The sequence below is a fragment of the Salvelinus sp. IW2-2015 genome, linkage group LG23 (assembly GCF_002910315.2).
Source record: "Salvelinus sp. IW2-2015 linkage group LG23, ASM291031v2, whole genome shotgun sequence".
NCBI classification, from domain to species: Eukaryota; Metazoa; Chordata; class Actinopteri; order Salmoniformes; family Salmonidae; genus Salvelinus; species Salvelinus sp. IW2-2015.
This window is the reverse complement of record NC_036863.1, coordinates 10771009-10785940: the sequence shown is the minus strand read 5'-3', so window position 1 is coordinate 10785940 and position 14932 is coordinate 10771009. Positions and strand designations below refer to the sequence as shown.

At 44.1% G+C, this 14932-nt stretch overlaps 2 protein-coding genes across 3 annotated transcripts in view; one reads left to right on the top strand and one right to left on the bottom strand.

The window, feature by feature from the left end:
• The window catches only part of LOC111950486 (glutamate receptor ionotropic, kainate 4-like), a 75145-nt gene extending 74469 nt beyond the window's left edge, over window positions 1-676 (top strand). Inside the window, exon 19 of the mRNA XM_070434352.1 lies at window positions 311-676. Within this exon, the coding sequence (XP_070290453.1) occupies window positions 311-676 (366 nt within the window). The remainder of the gene's footprint in view (window positions 1-310) is intronic.
• Window positions 677-1541: 865 nt separating this feature from the next.
• cenatac (centrosomal AT-AC splicing factor) lies at window positions 1542-14118 on the bottom strand. 2 transcript variants are annotated; one of them, XM_023968353.2, is made up of 11 exons: window positions 13660-14118; window positions 13345-13511; window positions 13047-13145; window positions 12882-12948; window positions 12474-12536; window positions 11295-11359; window positions 5420-5537; window positions 5278-5308; window positions 5075-5173; window positions 1999-2131; window positions 1542-1856 (listed from the first exon to the last, which is right to left on the bottom strand). In XM_023968353.2, exons 1-11 carry the CDS (start codon window positions 13774-13776, stop codon window positions 1763-1765), a joined length of 1053 nt encoding a protein of 350 aa, XP_023824121.1. In that variant the 5' UTR covers window positions 13777-14118; the 3' UTR covers window positions 1542-1762. The 2 variants fall into 2 exon arrangements, with proteins under 2 accessions (XP_023824121.1, XP_023824122.1); XM_023968354.2 differs by having other exon boundaries at window positions 5420-5534.
• Between the last annotated feature and the right edge of the window lie 814 nt (window positions 14119-14932).

Below are 14932 nucleotides of genomic sequence, written 5' to 3'. Positions count from 1 at the left end.
CTTTTAAAGGCATTTCCCCTGGTGTTCGCAGAGATCGTATTCATGGTAAAAGCTGCACGTCACATAACGAAAGACATTACAAACAAAAATATGTTTACAATTTGCATACATTTATGCGTTTGTTCTTCAGTATGTAAAGTTTCACATCTGAAGTTAAATAAACCAATTTTTACCTAGACCTCACGAAGAATGTAAAGCGGAGGGAAAAAAAGCTTTAAACCAAAGCACTGATAACCAGCAATCCATCTCCTCTCTTTCAAAAGATGACTGTGCAAAAGTTGGACTTATGGTTCTGCCCTTTCTGTTCTAGTTGTCCATGTGTACAGAGATGCTGAGGGCTCTCCATGGGATCCTGCTGTGCGAGGACAGTATGGCACTGCATGGTTTACCAGGCCCAGGGATATTACTACAAACACACACTTCACTCCCAGAGGAGCATGGCGGGACCAAGACAGCCACTTGCACCCTCAGTAACGGCATGGTGTGCGGGATGGACAACAGTAGCAGCGGTCCTATGGAGTCACGGTCTCATAGACTGGCACAGGAAGCCATTTTGGGTCCACGGGGCTGCACTCACGTCCGCATCTGCCCAGAGTGCAGGGGATATAAAGGACTGCGGGTGCAAACACTGCCACCCAGAAAACACTCACCAGACCTCAGAGAGGAGAATGTTTAGTGCAGGGTTCCCCAACTGCCGATTTTATTTGGCCCTCCCAAGTTTGAGCAAAACTAAATATTATTTATTGTTGGACATAAGACTGAAAACACAGTATTCCCACGCGCAGAGATATGTGATCATATACACATGTGAAATATTTGTTTGGGCTTATGTTCCGGCCCCCTGACCATTGCTCAACATAAAATGTAGTTGATGATCCCTGGTTTAGGGGGGCGGTGGTACTGACCATTGAGGTGAATGTTTGAACTAGAGACAGCGTCCATTGTAATGTTCACACATGCCGTTTTATAGAGACCCGATTACACTTGCGCACTTACGGCATCATCACATCATCCAGAAATATTATAGACAGTGGATGAATATAAAATGTATCTTTGGCTGTGAGTGACAAAAAAAAATTACTTGAATAATTTAATGGATGTTTTTTGTACAATGGTGATGACAAGTTTTATTTGCAATTTTCACATTTGACTTCTACGCGGCCATCTTTTTGAACTTGACTTCAGCTAAAATGCAATACCGAGAGTGTCCTGGGTTCAGTGGAAAGCGTGCTTCCAGACTGGGGCCTTAGCACTGACCCTAGGCCACTTGTCAGTCTTTGCACTTTATTTCATTAATGTTCAGACCGGTTAATAACCCCTGAACCCAAAGATTAAGGATGGTGAACGCCATCTAATGAAATAAAGTGCAAAGACCGACAAGTGGACCAGGGTCGGTGCTAAGGCCCCAGGGTTCCAGTCTGGAAACACGCTTTACATTGAACCCAGAGGACACTAGGACAGTATTTCATAGACCCAGCGCCAATTAACGGCTAATGCCGCTCCCCACATTCCAATAGATATGTGAGAGACAGGAGCGTGGCTGTAGTCCAGTTCATTATTTTATTTCAAAACAAGTGCCAAAAACATTGGCCGGGAATCAAATCTGAAACGTGCATAGTGAGCTTGACATTTAAAGGTAATTTACTATTGAGCCTAGTTCATTATATCCTGAAATAAAGGCTTTTCATGGTTTCCAAACAAATGTCATGTTTTTTTTAACTGCTTTGTTCTGTAACATTTCTATGTACAATGCATACTATAGTCACTGTTGTTCAGGCGGTTTGGGTTTCTTTGTTCCCTGATCCCGCTTTCTCTTTTGTCTGTTGGTCTGTCCCTCTTCCTCTCTGAACTGGTGCCTAGTAGAGCAAAACAAAGTTAACTTCACACAAGCACTCCTTGGGTCAGATGATTTCACTTCCATCCATGCATGTTACACGCATGTGCTATGTAAGTTGAAACTCTGTATAGTCAGTTTTTGCAGCAGGACAAGTACATCACCTGGATTGCCAGCGGCGTCCACTGTTCCACACCCGGCCGAAAGAGGGCAGCCAGTTGGCATCGGTCTGGGAGCTATGGTCAAAGTTGGCCCCCACCCGGTTAGGGGGGAGTTTCTTCAGCTTCTCCTGCTCCTCTGTGTGGGGAGATGGCAACATGAGTGTCAGGGGTTGTATTAATTTGGCACTGAAAGAACAAGGGACAACCTGGACTTATCCAATAAGAAATGCTCATTGTAATTTTTGCATTGCGTAATCATTTTGCCGATTCTGTTGCAAAACATTTAAAACTGAAGAAAACGAAACGGGGAGGGACCTACCTCAATTTGTCCAATAGACTTGTTTTAGTTGTAAATCATACCATTTTGCAACTGTTTGGACAAATAAATGAAAGCCCTGGGCCCGGTTTCCAAAAAGCATCTTAAGGCCAAGTACGTTAAAAGCATCGTTACATCTGAGCGGTTTCCCAAAACCAAAGTTATTAACGCTGCACTTTAAAAACGCTCGTAATCTAAATGCCTGCTTCAGACCACTCGTAGAACAGCTAAGTGTGTCGTTAGATAAAAAATTTTGGCCTCCCGCGTCACATTATCCACAGATCTCCGCTAAACAAAATCGCACTTGTCACATGCGCCGAATACAACCAGGAGTAGAACTTTGAAATGCTTACAGTGTTGGTTAAGGGCTTGTAAGAAAACACCTAAAAAAAGAAAAGTAACAAATAATTAAAGAGCAGCAGTAAAATAACGCAATGGGTAGCCATTTGATTAGATGTTCTGGAGTCTTATAGCTTGGGGGTAGAAGCCTCTTGGATCTAGACTTGGCGCTCCGGTACTGCTTGCCATGTGGTAGCAGAGAGAACAGTCTATGACTAGGGTGGCTGGAGTGTTTGACAATTTTTAAGGCCTTCCTCTGACACCGCCTGGTATAGAGGTCCTGGATGGCAGGAAGCTTGGCCCCAGTGATGTACTGGGCCGTACGCACTACCCTCTCGTGCCTTGCGGTCGGAGGCCGAGCAGTTGCCAGGCAGTGATGCTCTCGATGGTGCAGCTATAGAACCTTTTGAGGATCTGAGGACCCATGCCAAATCTTTTCAGTCTCCTGAGGGGGGATAGGTTTTGTCACGCCCTCTTCGACTGTCTTGGTGTGCTTGGACCATGTTAGTTTGGTGATGTGTATGCCAAGGAACTTGAAGCTCTCAATCTGCTCCACTACAGCCACGTCGATGAGAATGGGGGCGTGCTCGGTCCTCCTTTTCCTGTAGTCCACAATCATCTCCTTTGTCTTGATCACGCTGAGGGAGAGATTGTTGTTCTGGCACCACACGTTCAGGTCTCTGACCACCTCCCTATAGGTGGTCTCGTTGTCGGTGATTAGGCCTACCACTTGTGTCATCAGCAAACATAGCGATGGTGTTGGAGTTGTGCCTGGCCGTGCAGTCATGAGTGAACAGGAAGTACAGGAGGGGACTAAGCACGCACCCGAGGGGCCCCCGTGTGGCAGATGTGTTGTTACCTACCCTTACCACCTGGGGGCAGCCCAAGATCTAGTTGCAGAGGGAGGTGTTTAGTCCCAGGGTCCTTAGCTTAGTGATGAGTTTTGAGGGCACTATGGTGTTGAACGCTGAGCTGTAGTCAATGAATAGCATTCTCAAATAGGTGTTCCTTTTGTCCAGGTGGGAAAGGGCAGTGTGGCGTGAAATGGAGATTGCATCATCTGTGGATCTGTTGATGTGAGCTATGACCAGCCTTCCAAATCATTTCATGGCTACAGACATGAGTGCTACGGGTCGGTAGTCATTTAGGCAGGTTAGTGTTCTTGGGCACAGGGACTATGGTGGTCTGCTTAAAACATGTTGGTATTACAGATGTTGAAAATGTCAGTGAAGACACTGCCAGTTGGTCAGCGCATGCTCAGAGTACATGTTGACCTGTTTAAAGGTCTTACTCGCTGTGGAGAGCGTGATCAGTCATCCAGAACATGCATGTTTCAGTGTTGGTAGGCTTGTGTCACTGGGCAGCTCTCGGCTGTGCTTCCCTTTGTAGTCTGTAATAGTTTGCAAGCCCTGCCACATCCAACGAGCGTCGGAGCCGGTGTAGTACGATTCGATCTTCATCCTGTATTGACGCTTTGCCTGTGATGGTTCATCGGAGGGCATAGCGGGATTTCTTATAAGCTTCCAGATTACAGACCCGCTCCGTGAAAGCGGCAGCTCTACCCTTTAGCTCAGTGCGAATGTTGCCTGTAATCCATGGCTTCTGGTTGGGGTAAGTACATACAGTCACTGTGGGGACGACATCCTCAATGCACTTATTGATAAAGCCAGTGACTGATGTGGTGTACTCCTCAATGCCATCGGAAGATCCACAAGGTTTACCCGTTTCTCTGACCACCGATAACTTCAGAACAAAGTTTACTATAAATACATGGCCAATGCAATTTTGATACGTCAAATGAAAATCGAGATGACTGCATTAAATATTGTGAAATAATTCTATGTTAAAAGGTAAGATTTTAATTGACAAAGCTGGTCTGAGAGCGGCACTGCCTTTCTTTTGATCTTATCAGTATCGACACATGCTCCAACAACGCACTTAGTGACTGTTCTCTCTGCATGCTGTTTTGGGAAACGCATGTTACATCTTTGGCCGTTGTAGGAAAGATGCATTGTTAAAACATTCAAGCTTATTTCCAAAGCTATCGGGAATACGAGCCCAGGTCTACAGATTGTACACGACCCTGATCGACCAAGGACTAAATGGGCTGTGGTCAAAACCAAACCTAGTACGGACTGAATTTATAGAGCCCTTTCACCAGGTGGTCCCAAAACTCCTCAAGTAGACAGTTAATGTAAGTAATTAGTGTGTGGATTTGTAAAATGGTAGTTTGAGTCAATGCTTCTTCAATGGGTGTCATCCATTCATCCAGTAATGACAATGGAAATGATTGAACGACAAAGGAAAAAAACGGTCCGTCATTTCACATATGCAACTCGTCCGAAAAATTGTTGACTTAAAACGGACAATGATATGTCATACACGATTTCATCTATGTTTGTGTCTGAACCCTAAAGGACCTACTCTGTTTGAGGAAGTCCTGGAGTGATGGACCGATCTCCTGCTCCATTGTCCCAGACCTGCCCTCCTGGGAGTCCTCCTGTAACCATGGAGGGATGGCTCCTACAACAGTCATCAAAACCTATTCACTTAGTTATCAACTTACACAGATAGACAACAATACAGTGACTAATAGACGCTGAACTATCGTTTTAATTTTCAATTACCTGTGTGAATATTTCCACTGTTGGAAGAATCCTGCCATCCAAAAGGAAAAAATATTAGTAAAGTATTTTATTATTTGACAGGTCACTTATTCATGAAGAGAAAATATAGTTGTCATGATTGATGAGCAACGTGTCAGCGTACCTGGTAGCCAATGAAGGTCAGGCCCTGTCCAGGGCCCGCCCACTGCCTGGCCACCATTTGGTCAACCCGCCCAGACCTGGCCTGCTCATCGGATCCAGGGGCCCTGAAGTGAGAGCTACTGCCAAAGTTCAAAGTAACAGCATCACACCACAGGTGATACAGAACACACACATTACTTGAATAACATTACATACAGCCCATTTACAGGTGCATTCTGTAACCTTTACAAATGCAAGGAGACCCTGATGTCTATAATAGATCTGCCCTGGTCCAATGTGTACCAACAGCTCCTTCCTGATTAACTTAATTTACATTCTACTGTATGTTACAATATCCATGCAAATAATGTTAAATTAGTTTACTAAGCCAGTAAGCTAAGTGAGGCAAAACATATAGGGGTGTATTTCAGCCATTTGGAAAGACCGAGTAGTGGGATTTAGAGGTCGTAGGTTCATTTGGGAAAACATCTGGGCCATGTTAACTAAGGACTAAACGAAAGAACAGGCGAAATCCCAAATCGACCACTAGACCCTTATCACTTTTGGGGATCAGAGGATTTGACAGCTCCACTTGCTCACTGATAAGCTAGGTGGAAGTTTAACCATATTGCTTGTACATATCATATCCTCTTAGGTCTCCACAAGTGCATACAGTGCTTTGTCATTTAAAAGTTGAAGTGTAGTGCAGCACAGCTTGCATGGTGCCGCAGAATTCTATGGCACATTATTTAAGTGCCAACCACTGGTACCATTAAGTGCTAGTTAGTGCTAGTTTGACCAACAGAGGGCATCTTTGAGAAGCATTTGATAGCCTTCAATAGTGGCTGTAATAGAGAATTGAAAACCTTTTGTAAGAACATAGTATATGGGACTAATTAAGAAATTTAGCTTAATATTATGGTGTTTCTATTCCAAGAAAAACCCTCGGTTTCCAAAGGAGTAGGCTGTTAACTGACTTGCCTAGTTAAAGGTTACACTAAGAACATAACATTTCTTCTTTATAATTTTTGGCTAACCAATACCCAAACGAAGATTCAGTGAAAATCTCATTGATTTATCAAGACCAGTCCCCATGCTTGTCTCAGAGCATTGCGAAACAGTTATAGGAAAATGCTTCAAATCCTATTGCTTCTAACTTCAATATGCGCTTTAAATAAATAAAACAGAACATTACTCAACACTAGTGAGACTCATGTCGCCTACGGTAGGCCTACAGTATATCAAAAAATATGACGTGACTCTCCGCCAAAAATAACAGAGGATTGGAGGATTCTAAATTAAAACCAAAGCCGCCTCATGGGTCTCCCGGTGGCGGCCGGCATCTGTGGCAACGCATTTTGCATTGCGGTGACTTAGACAGCTGCGCCACTGGGGAGGCCCCATCCACAAAGTATCAAAATAAAAAGAGAGGTGTTGGTAAAGGTATATTGTCCTGCTAATAGCCCAGCAACAACAACTTCCGGCGCCGAAAAGAGATGGCCGCCTCGCTTCGCGTTCCTTGGAAAATATGCAGTTTTTTGTTTTTTTATGTGTTATTTCTTACATCGGTACCCCAGGTAATCTTAGGTTTCATTACATACAGTCGGGAGGAACTACTGAATATACGATTAACGTCAACTCATCATCGTTCCTACCAGGAATATGACTTTCCCGAAACGGATCCAGTGTTTTGCCTTCCACKCAATACAATGGATCTGATCCCAGCCGGCGACCCTGTGCGACGCCGAAAAAGGGGCATACGAGGCGGTTCGTGGTCAGGCTTCGGAGACGGGCACATCGCGCTCCACTCCCTAGTAACTACTCGCCAATGTCCAGTCTCTTGACAATAAGCTTGATGAAATCCGAGCACAGGTAGCATTCCAGAGAGACATCAGGGATGCAACGTGCTCTGCTTCACGGAAACATGGCTAACTCAAGGGACGCTAACGGAGTCGGTGCAGCCAGCTGGTTTCTTCATGCATCGCGCCGACAGAAACAAACATCTTTCCGGTAAGAAGAGGGGCGGGGGGTATGCCTTATGATTAACGGAAAGTGTTGATCATCATAACAACACACAGGAACTCAAGTCATCTGTTCACCTGATCTAGAACTCCTCACAATCAAATGTCGACCGCATTATCTACCAAGGGAATTCTCTTCAATCATAATCACAGCCGTATATATTCCCCCCAAGCAGACACATCGATGGCCCTGAACGAACTTTATCTGACTCTTTGTAAACTGAAACCACACACCCTGAGGCTGCATTCATCGTAGCTGGGGATTTTAACAAGGCTAATCTAAAACAAAACTCCCTAAATTCTATCAGCATATCGATTGTGCTACCAGGGCTGGAAAAACACTAGATCATTGTTATACTAATTTCCGCGACGCATATAAGGCCCTCCCCCGCCCCCCTTTCGGAAAAGCTGACCACGACTCCATTTGTTGATTCCAGCCTACAAACAGAAACTCAAACAAGCTCCCGCGCTCAGGTCTGTTCAACGCTGGTCCGACCAATCTGAATCCACGCTTCAAGACTGCTTCGATCACGCGGATTGGAATATGTTCCGCATCGCGTCCAACAACAATATTGACGAATATGCTGATTCGGTGAGCGAGTTCATTAGGAAGTGCATTGACGATGTCGTACCACAGCAACGATAAAAACATTCCCAAACCAGAAACCGTGGATTGACGGCAGCATTCGCGTGAAACTGAAAGCGCGAACCACTGCTTTTAACCAGGGCAAGGTGACCCGAAGCATGACCGAATACAAACAGTGTAGCTATCTCTCCGCAAGGCAATCAAACAGGCTAAGTCCCAGTACAGAGACAAAATCGAGTCGCAATTCAACAGCTCAGACACAAGAGGTATGTGGCAGGTCTACAGTCAATCACGGATTACAAAAGAAAACCAGCCCCGTCGCGGACCAGGATGTCTTGCTCCCAGACAGGCAAACAACTTTTTGCCCGCTTTGAGGACAATACAGTGCCACTGACACGCCCCCTACCAAAACCTGCGGGCTCTCCTTCACTGCAGCCGAGGTGAGTAAAACATTTAAACGTGTTAACCCTCGCAAGGCTGCAGGCCAGACGGCATTCCCAGCCGCGTCCTCAGAGCATGCGCAGACCAGCTGGCTGGTGGTTTACGGACATATTCAATCAATCCTTATCCCAGTCTGCTGTTCCCACATGCTTCAAGGGCCACCATTGTTCCTGTTCCCAAGAAAGCTAAGGTAACTGAGCTAAACGACTACCGCCCCGTAGCACTCACTTCCGTCATCATGAAGTGCTTTGAGAGACTAGTCAAGGACCATATCACCTCCACCCTACCGGACACCCTAGACCCACTCCAATTTGCTTACCGACCAATAGGTCCACAGACGACGCAATCGCAACCACATGCACACATGCCCTAACCCATCTGGACAAGAGGAATACCCATGTGAGAATGCTGTTCATCGATTACAGCTCAGCATTTAACACCATAGTACCCTCCAAACTCGTCATCAAGCTGAGACCCTGGGTCTCGACCCCGCCCTGTGCAACTGGGTACTGGACTTCCTGACGGCCGCCCCCAGGTGGTGAGGGTAGGTAACAACATCTCCACCCCGCTGATCCTCAACACTGGGCCCCACAAAGGTGCGTTCTGAGCCCTCTCCTGTACTCCCTGTTCACCCACGACTGCGTGCCATGCACGCCTCCAACTCAATCATCAAGTTTGCGGATGACACTACAGTGGTAGGCTTGATTACCAACAACGACGAGACGGCCTACAGGGAGGAGGTGAGGGCCCTCGGAGTGTGGTGTCAGGAAAATACCTCACACTCAACGTCAACAAAACAAAGGAAGTGATTGTGGACTTCAGGAAACAGCAGAGGGAGCACCCCCCTATCCACATCGACGGGTCAGTAGTGGAGAAGGTGGAAAGTTTTAAGTTCCTCGGTGTACACATCACGGACAAACTGAATTGGTCCACCCACACCAGACAGCGTTGTGAAGAAGGCGCAGCAGCGCCTCTTCAACCTCAGGAGGCTGAAGAAATTCGGCTTGTCACCAAAAGCACTCACAAACTTCTACAGATGCACAATCGAGAGCATCCTGTCGGGCTGTATCACCGCCTGGTACGGCAACTGCTCCGCCCACAACCGTAAGGCTCTCTAGAGGGTAGTGAGGTCTGCAGAACGCATCACCAGGGGCAAACTACCTGCCCTCCAGGACACCTACACCACCCGATGTCACAGGAAGCCATAAAGATCATCAAGGACAACAACCACCCAAGCCACTGCCTGTTCACCCCGCTATCATCCAGAAGGCGAGGTCAGTACAGGTGCATCAAAGCAGGACCGAGAGACTGAAAAACAGCTTCTATCTCAAGGCCATCAGACTGTTAAACAGCCACCACTAACATTTAGCGGCCGCTGCCAACATACTGACTCAACTCCAGCCACTTTAAAAATGGGAATGATGGAAATTATGTAAAAATGTACCACTAGCCACTTTAAACAATGCCACTTAATATAATGTTTACATACCCTACATTACCCATCTCATATGTATATACTGTACTCTATATCATCTACTGCATCTTGCCATCTTTATGTAATACATGTACCACTAGCCACTTTAAACTATGCCACTTTATGTTTACATACCCTACAGTACTCATCTCATATGTATATACCGTACTCTAACCATCTACTGCCATCTGCCATGCCGTTCTGCACCACCACTCATTCATATATCTTTATGTACATATTCTTTATCCCTTTACACTTGTGTGTGTGTGTAAGGTAGTAGTTGTGGAATTGTTAGGTTAGATTACTTGTTGGTTATTACTGCATTGTCGGAACTAGAAGCACAAGCATTTCGCTACACTCGCATTAACATCTGCTAACCATGTGTATGTGACTAATAAAATTTGATTTGATTTGTATAATACTGTACATGGTGTCCAGGTCAGGATAACGAAAAAAATTCTTTATTAAAGACCAACAGAAAAAAAGTTGGAAAGTTGGAGCCATGACCAATATATATTGTCCTGCTAATAACAGGGTTAATATCTGTGAGAATGTCCAAGGGGATTTTATGTAATTCTAAATTAATAAATCACTTTGTTAAAAAAACAAAAAAACATTTTGGAGATGATTTTGTTTTCAAATAATGTAAATTGAGCAAGGAAAAAGGCCATTCTTGAACATGGGGTGAGACATTGTTACTAATTTGTAAATAAAGCCAGTTTGTTATTTAGAATGAATTATTTCTGTTTTTAGAGGGAGAGAAACCAAAAACCTAGTTCTCATGGGTCTCCCAGTCAAGCCGGCACAGGTATTGAACCAGCATCTGTAGCAACACAGCTTGCACTGCTATGCAGTGTCTTAGACCGTTGCGCAACTCAGGCGCTGTACAACGTGACCGGTCGGGAGCAGGCTACAGTAAGAGCAAACAAAATAAAAACCTTAGTGTAACAGTTTTAGTAAGTAATACTGAAGTCGTGTACAATTATCAGTTTCTATTTAGGTTTATATCACCCATCAGTTAGAGACACAGTAAGACCCTAAAGCATAATCAGTGCTCTAACTCCCCCTTGCGCTGAACTGGAGCAATGAAGTGGTGACGCAGGGTACTAAACCACAAATTACCTCAAGTACCGCAGCATAATCACAAAACTTTAAGTGGAGCAACCACAGTAGGATGGGGTTTAGGGGTCGATTTGGGATTGGGTAATCGACAAACAGGAAGGGACTACCTGGACTTGTCCAATAAACAATTTTTTTGTTCACTGCTTCAAAACATTATGCTACGGTGTCCTACTGAACAAACCCCAGTATATCATTAGAACTACAGTACAATAACATTAACACCCTCTTATAGAAGGACAACACAACTTCTTACCTGGAAGCCTCATCCACTGAGTTGCAAGGGCCCTCTGTGTTCGATAGCTCCAGCTCTGCCTTAGGCTGAGGTTGATTCAGGAAAAGCCAACAGTGGTTCATACACCAGTCTCCAACAACATGACGTAACTTTACCTCATAGCTTTCAATAATGTGACCTTACATCAGAGCATCTATACTTAATAAAAATAAACGCAACATGTAACAATTTTACTGAGTTACTATAAGGAAATCAGTCAATCGAAATAAATGAATTAAGCACTAATCTATGGATTTCGCATGACTGGGAATACAGATACGCATCTGTTGGTCACAGATACCTTAAAAATGAGCCTCAGGATCTCATCACACCGATGCATTCATCGGTAAAATGCAATTGTGTTTGTTGTCCCTAGGTTATGCCTGCCCATACCATAACCCCACCACCACAGGGCACTCTTTTCACAACGTTGACATCAGCAAACCGCCCACCCATATGACGCCATACACGTGGTCTGTGGTTGTGAGGCCGGTTGGACGTACTGCCAAATTCTCAAAAACTATGTTGGATGCGGCTTATGGTAGAGAAATTAACAAAATAATCTGGCAACAGCTCTGGTATACATTCCTGCAGTCAGCATGTCAATTGCACACTCCCTCAAAACTTGAGACATCTGTGGCATTGTGCAGTTGTCACAACACAATTGGCCTTATTATTGTCCTAAGCACAAGGTGCACCCGTGTAATGGTCATGCTGTTTAATCAGCTTCTTGATATGCCACACCCATCATGTGGATGGATTATCTTGACAAAGGAGAAATGCTCACTAACAGGGTTTTAAACAAATTTGTGCACAACATTTTAGAGAAATAAGCTTTTTGTGCGTATGGAAAATGTCTGGGATCTTTGATTTCAACTCATGAAACATGGGACCAACTTTACATGTTGCGTTTATATTTTTGTTCAGTGTATGTACAAAACATTATTTAATATAAAAAGTGTATCAGATTGTGTCCCAAATGGTACCCTATACATATAGCGCTGGTCAAAAGTAGTGCACTATGAGCCCTAGTCAAAAGTAGTGCACCATGTAGGGAATACAGTGCAATTTTGATACCATCGCACTACAAATATCACACTTGATCAAACTAAGGAGGTCACAGCGATATGGATACTGTTGTTGCATCCTGGGTAAACAAACCTCTATGAGAGACTGAAGGACCTCCTGGCGATGCTGTTCCTGAGCTCGGATATGAGTGGCTTGCTAGGGGACAAACACCGACAGTCAGATGTCACCATGGCTAGAACAGAGTTCTCACATTCAGTCTGGACCAGTATTAATAACACATCTCAGAGTCACTAAAAGTGCTTTACATGTCTTCTATAGGAAAAGGTCAGGGCCCGTATTCACAAAGCGTCTCAGTCGGAGTGCCTTTCCAGGATCAGTTTGGCCTTTTAAATCAATGAATAAGAGGCGAGACCTGATCCTAGGTCATTATACCTACTTTGAGACGCTTTGTGAATGTGGCCCTTACTTTTTCCTCTAGAAAGTCATACAATGCAATTATATCACTCTTTAAAAGTAATTCATAGCTATTTCATGTCCTACCTGCTTGATAAGCTCATCCTCCTTCTCCTCAAATGAGCCTAAAGCTTTTGCCACCTCTGTTTTAAATCTAAAATGAAAACAAAAAGGTTGAGGCATATTACACATTTTCCAAGGCGAACTTGTAGGCTAAAACAACTTTTTAGCAAACGGTAGAGGAGTTCTTACCTCTCCATTTCATTTTCTGTGATTATAAACTTGTCCCTCAGTTTGGGGTCAGCTTTGTTCTCCCACCAGAATGTGTGGGTGCTTTTCCTGTGGTCAGGCCTGAAATGACAATTGACATTGATCCCTGAGAAATATGCCAAACCTCATTTTTACAAGCACATTGGTCAATAATAATGCCAGCCATCAGAAAAGTATGTTAGGCCATTAATTAATAGAGGAAAGCTAATAAACTGCGTGAAAGCGTTCCATCTTTATATTAACATGAAAATTAATTACATTAGTTAGTACTGTATCTTACCTGGCCATGTGTTCCAACAAGCCCCCGAACAACACAGTGATGTCGCCATCAGTGACGTCTCTCTCCACCTCGAGGCCGCAGCAGTAACACCAACATTTGCGTTTGTGCTGAGTGCAATCGAACCTCTCCACCTGGGGATTTTTTATCGTTCGACGCGCTTCTTTCACCTGTAAAACACAGGCATGTCTTTCAGGAATAGTTCATATGATTTGCATCTCATTGAGCAGGATACAAACATTTGTAGTAGCTAGGCGTAGCTAACGTTAGCTAGCTGGCTATGCTGGTATTGATGAGGCAGGCAGTTGCCAATTTTACCTTCTCAAGGAATTTAACAAGGACCACTTTGAGTTTGCTCTGGTGACTTTTCCCGAAGATGTGTGCTTTTCCGGAGAAAGATGTTTGCCTACATATCGCACAGTAAAATGCACCCATTTTCGACACGTCCCTTTGTTTTCTAGACGTTAGACCAACTCCATCCCCAAAATATGCATTGATCTGATGATGCAGGGTTGTTTATCTGGCTGGCTAGCTAGCTAGATTACGTTACCGTAGCTTATTTGCTAACCGAGTTCTCCCTGCACTGTCTCGTGCAAGATATTGCGTCTATTTATCATACATTGATCGATAAGGTTTAATTGCACACCATGCTCTTACTAAAATATCTAGTTACAATAGCTTTAGTAAGAACTAGTGTGTACACAAAATGCTAATTTAGACCGTTGTATCACTTCCGGGTCAAGTTGTCGTTGAACTTCATTCTTATTCGATAAGGTTTAACGGCGGTTGGCATGCATTACCGCCACTTACTAGACTGGAGTATACCTCCCTTTATACTTTGGAAAAAATTTAACAAACACCCTACCATCTAATCCTACACTCACAAAAAACCCACCACCCTACTCCACTTTTTAAATATATCTAGTCCTACCTGCATACGTTTCACACCTAGGAACCTCTCTTCTACACACTGCTGCCATATGCCCATAAGCTTGACACCTGTAACAACATAATGTATTCGTCACCAAAGCTTGTACAGTATAACTTATATACCCAAACATCACTTTCTTGGACAAAGACTCAACATCAAAAGAACAGATAATGACTCGTGTTTCACCACTCACGCCCATTGAACTTAAAAATAAAGGTCCCCCATGTTATAGCAGAAAATCATCAAAACACATTCATCATTATATGCAAAAAAAATCTTCATATTTCTGATTAAACAGCATGATCATTACACAGGTGCACCTTGTGCTGGAGAAAAAAAGGCCACTCTAAAATGTGCAGTTTCGTCACACAACATAATGCCACAGATGTCTCAAGTTTTGAGGGCGCGTGAAATTGGCATGCTGACTGCAGTAATGTCCACTAGACCTGTTGCCAGATAATTTAATGTTAGTTTCTCTACCATTAGACACCTTCAATGTGATTTTTAGAGAATTTTGCCAGTATGTCCAACCGGCCTCTCAACCGCAGACCATGTGTAACCACACTAGCTTAGGACCTCCACATCCGGCTTCTTCACCAGCGGGAGCATCTGAAACCAGCCACCCGGATAGCTGATGAAACTGAGGACTATTTCTGTATG

Coding starts and splice junctions, on each gene's coding strand:
- cenatac (XM_023968353.2), bottom strand. CDS start 13,776: ATGGGTGCATTTTACTGTGCGATATGTAGGCAAACATCTTTCTCCGGA. Junction 12,949..13,046: donor ACAGAAAATGAAATGGAGAG/GTAAGAACTCCT, acceptor TTTTCATTTTAG/ATTTAAAACAGAGGTGGCAA. Junction 1,857..1,998: donor GGACGCCGCTGGCAATCCAG/GTGATGTACTTG, acceptor TTGCTCTACTAG/GCACCAGTTCAGAGAGGAAG.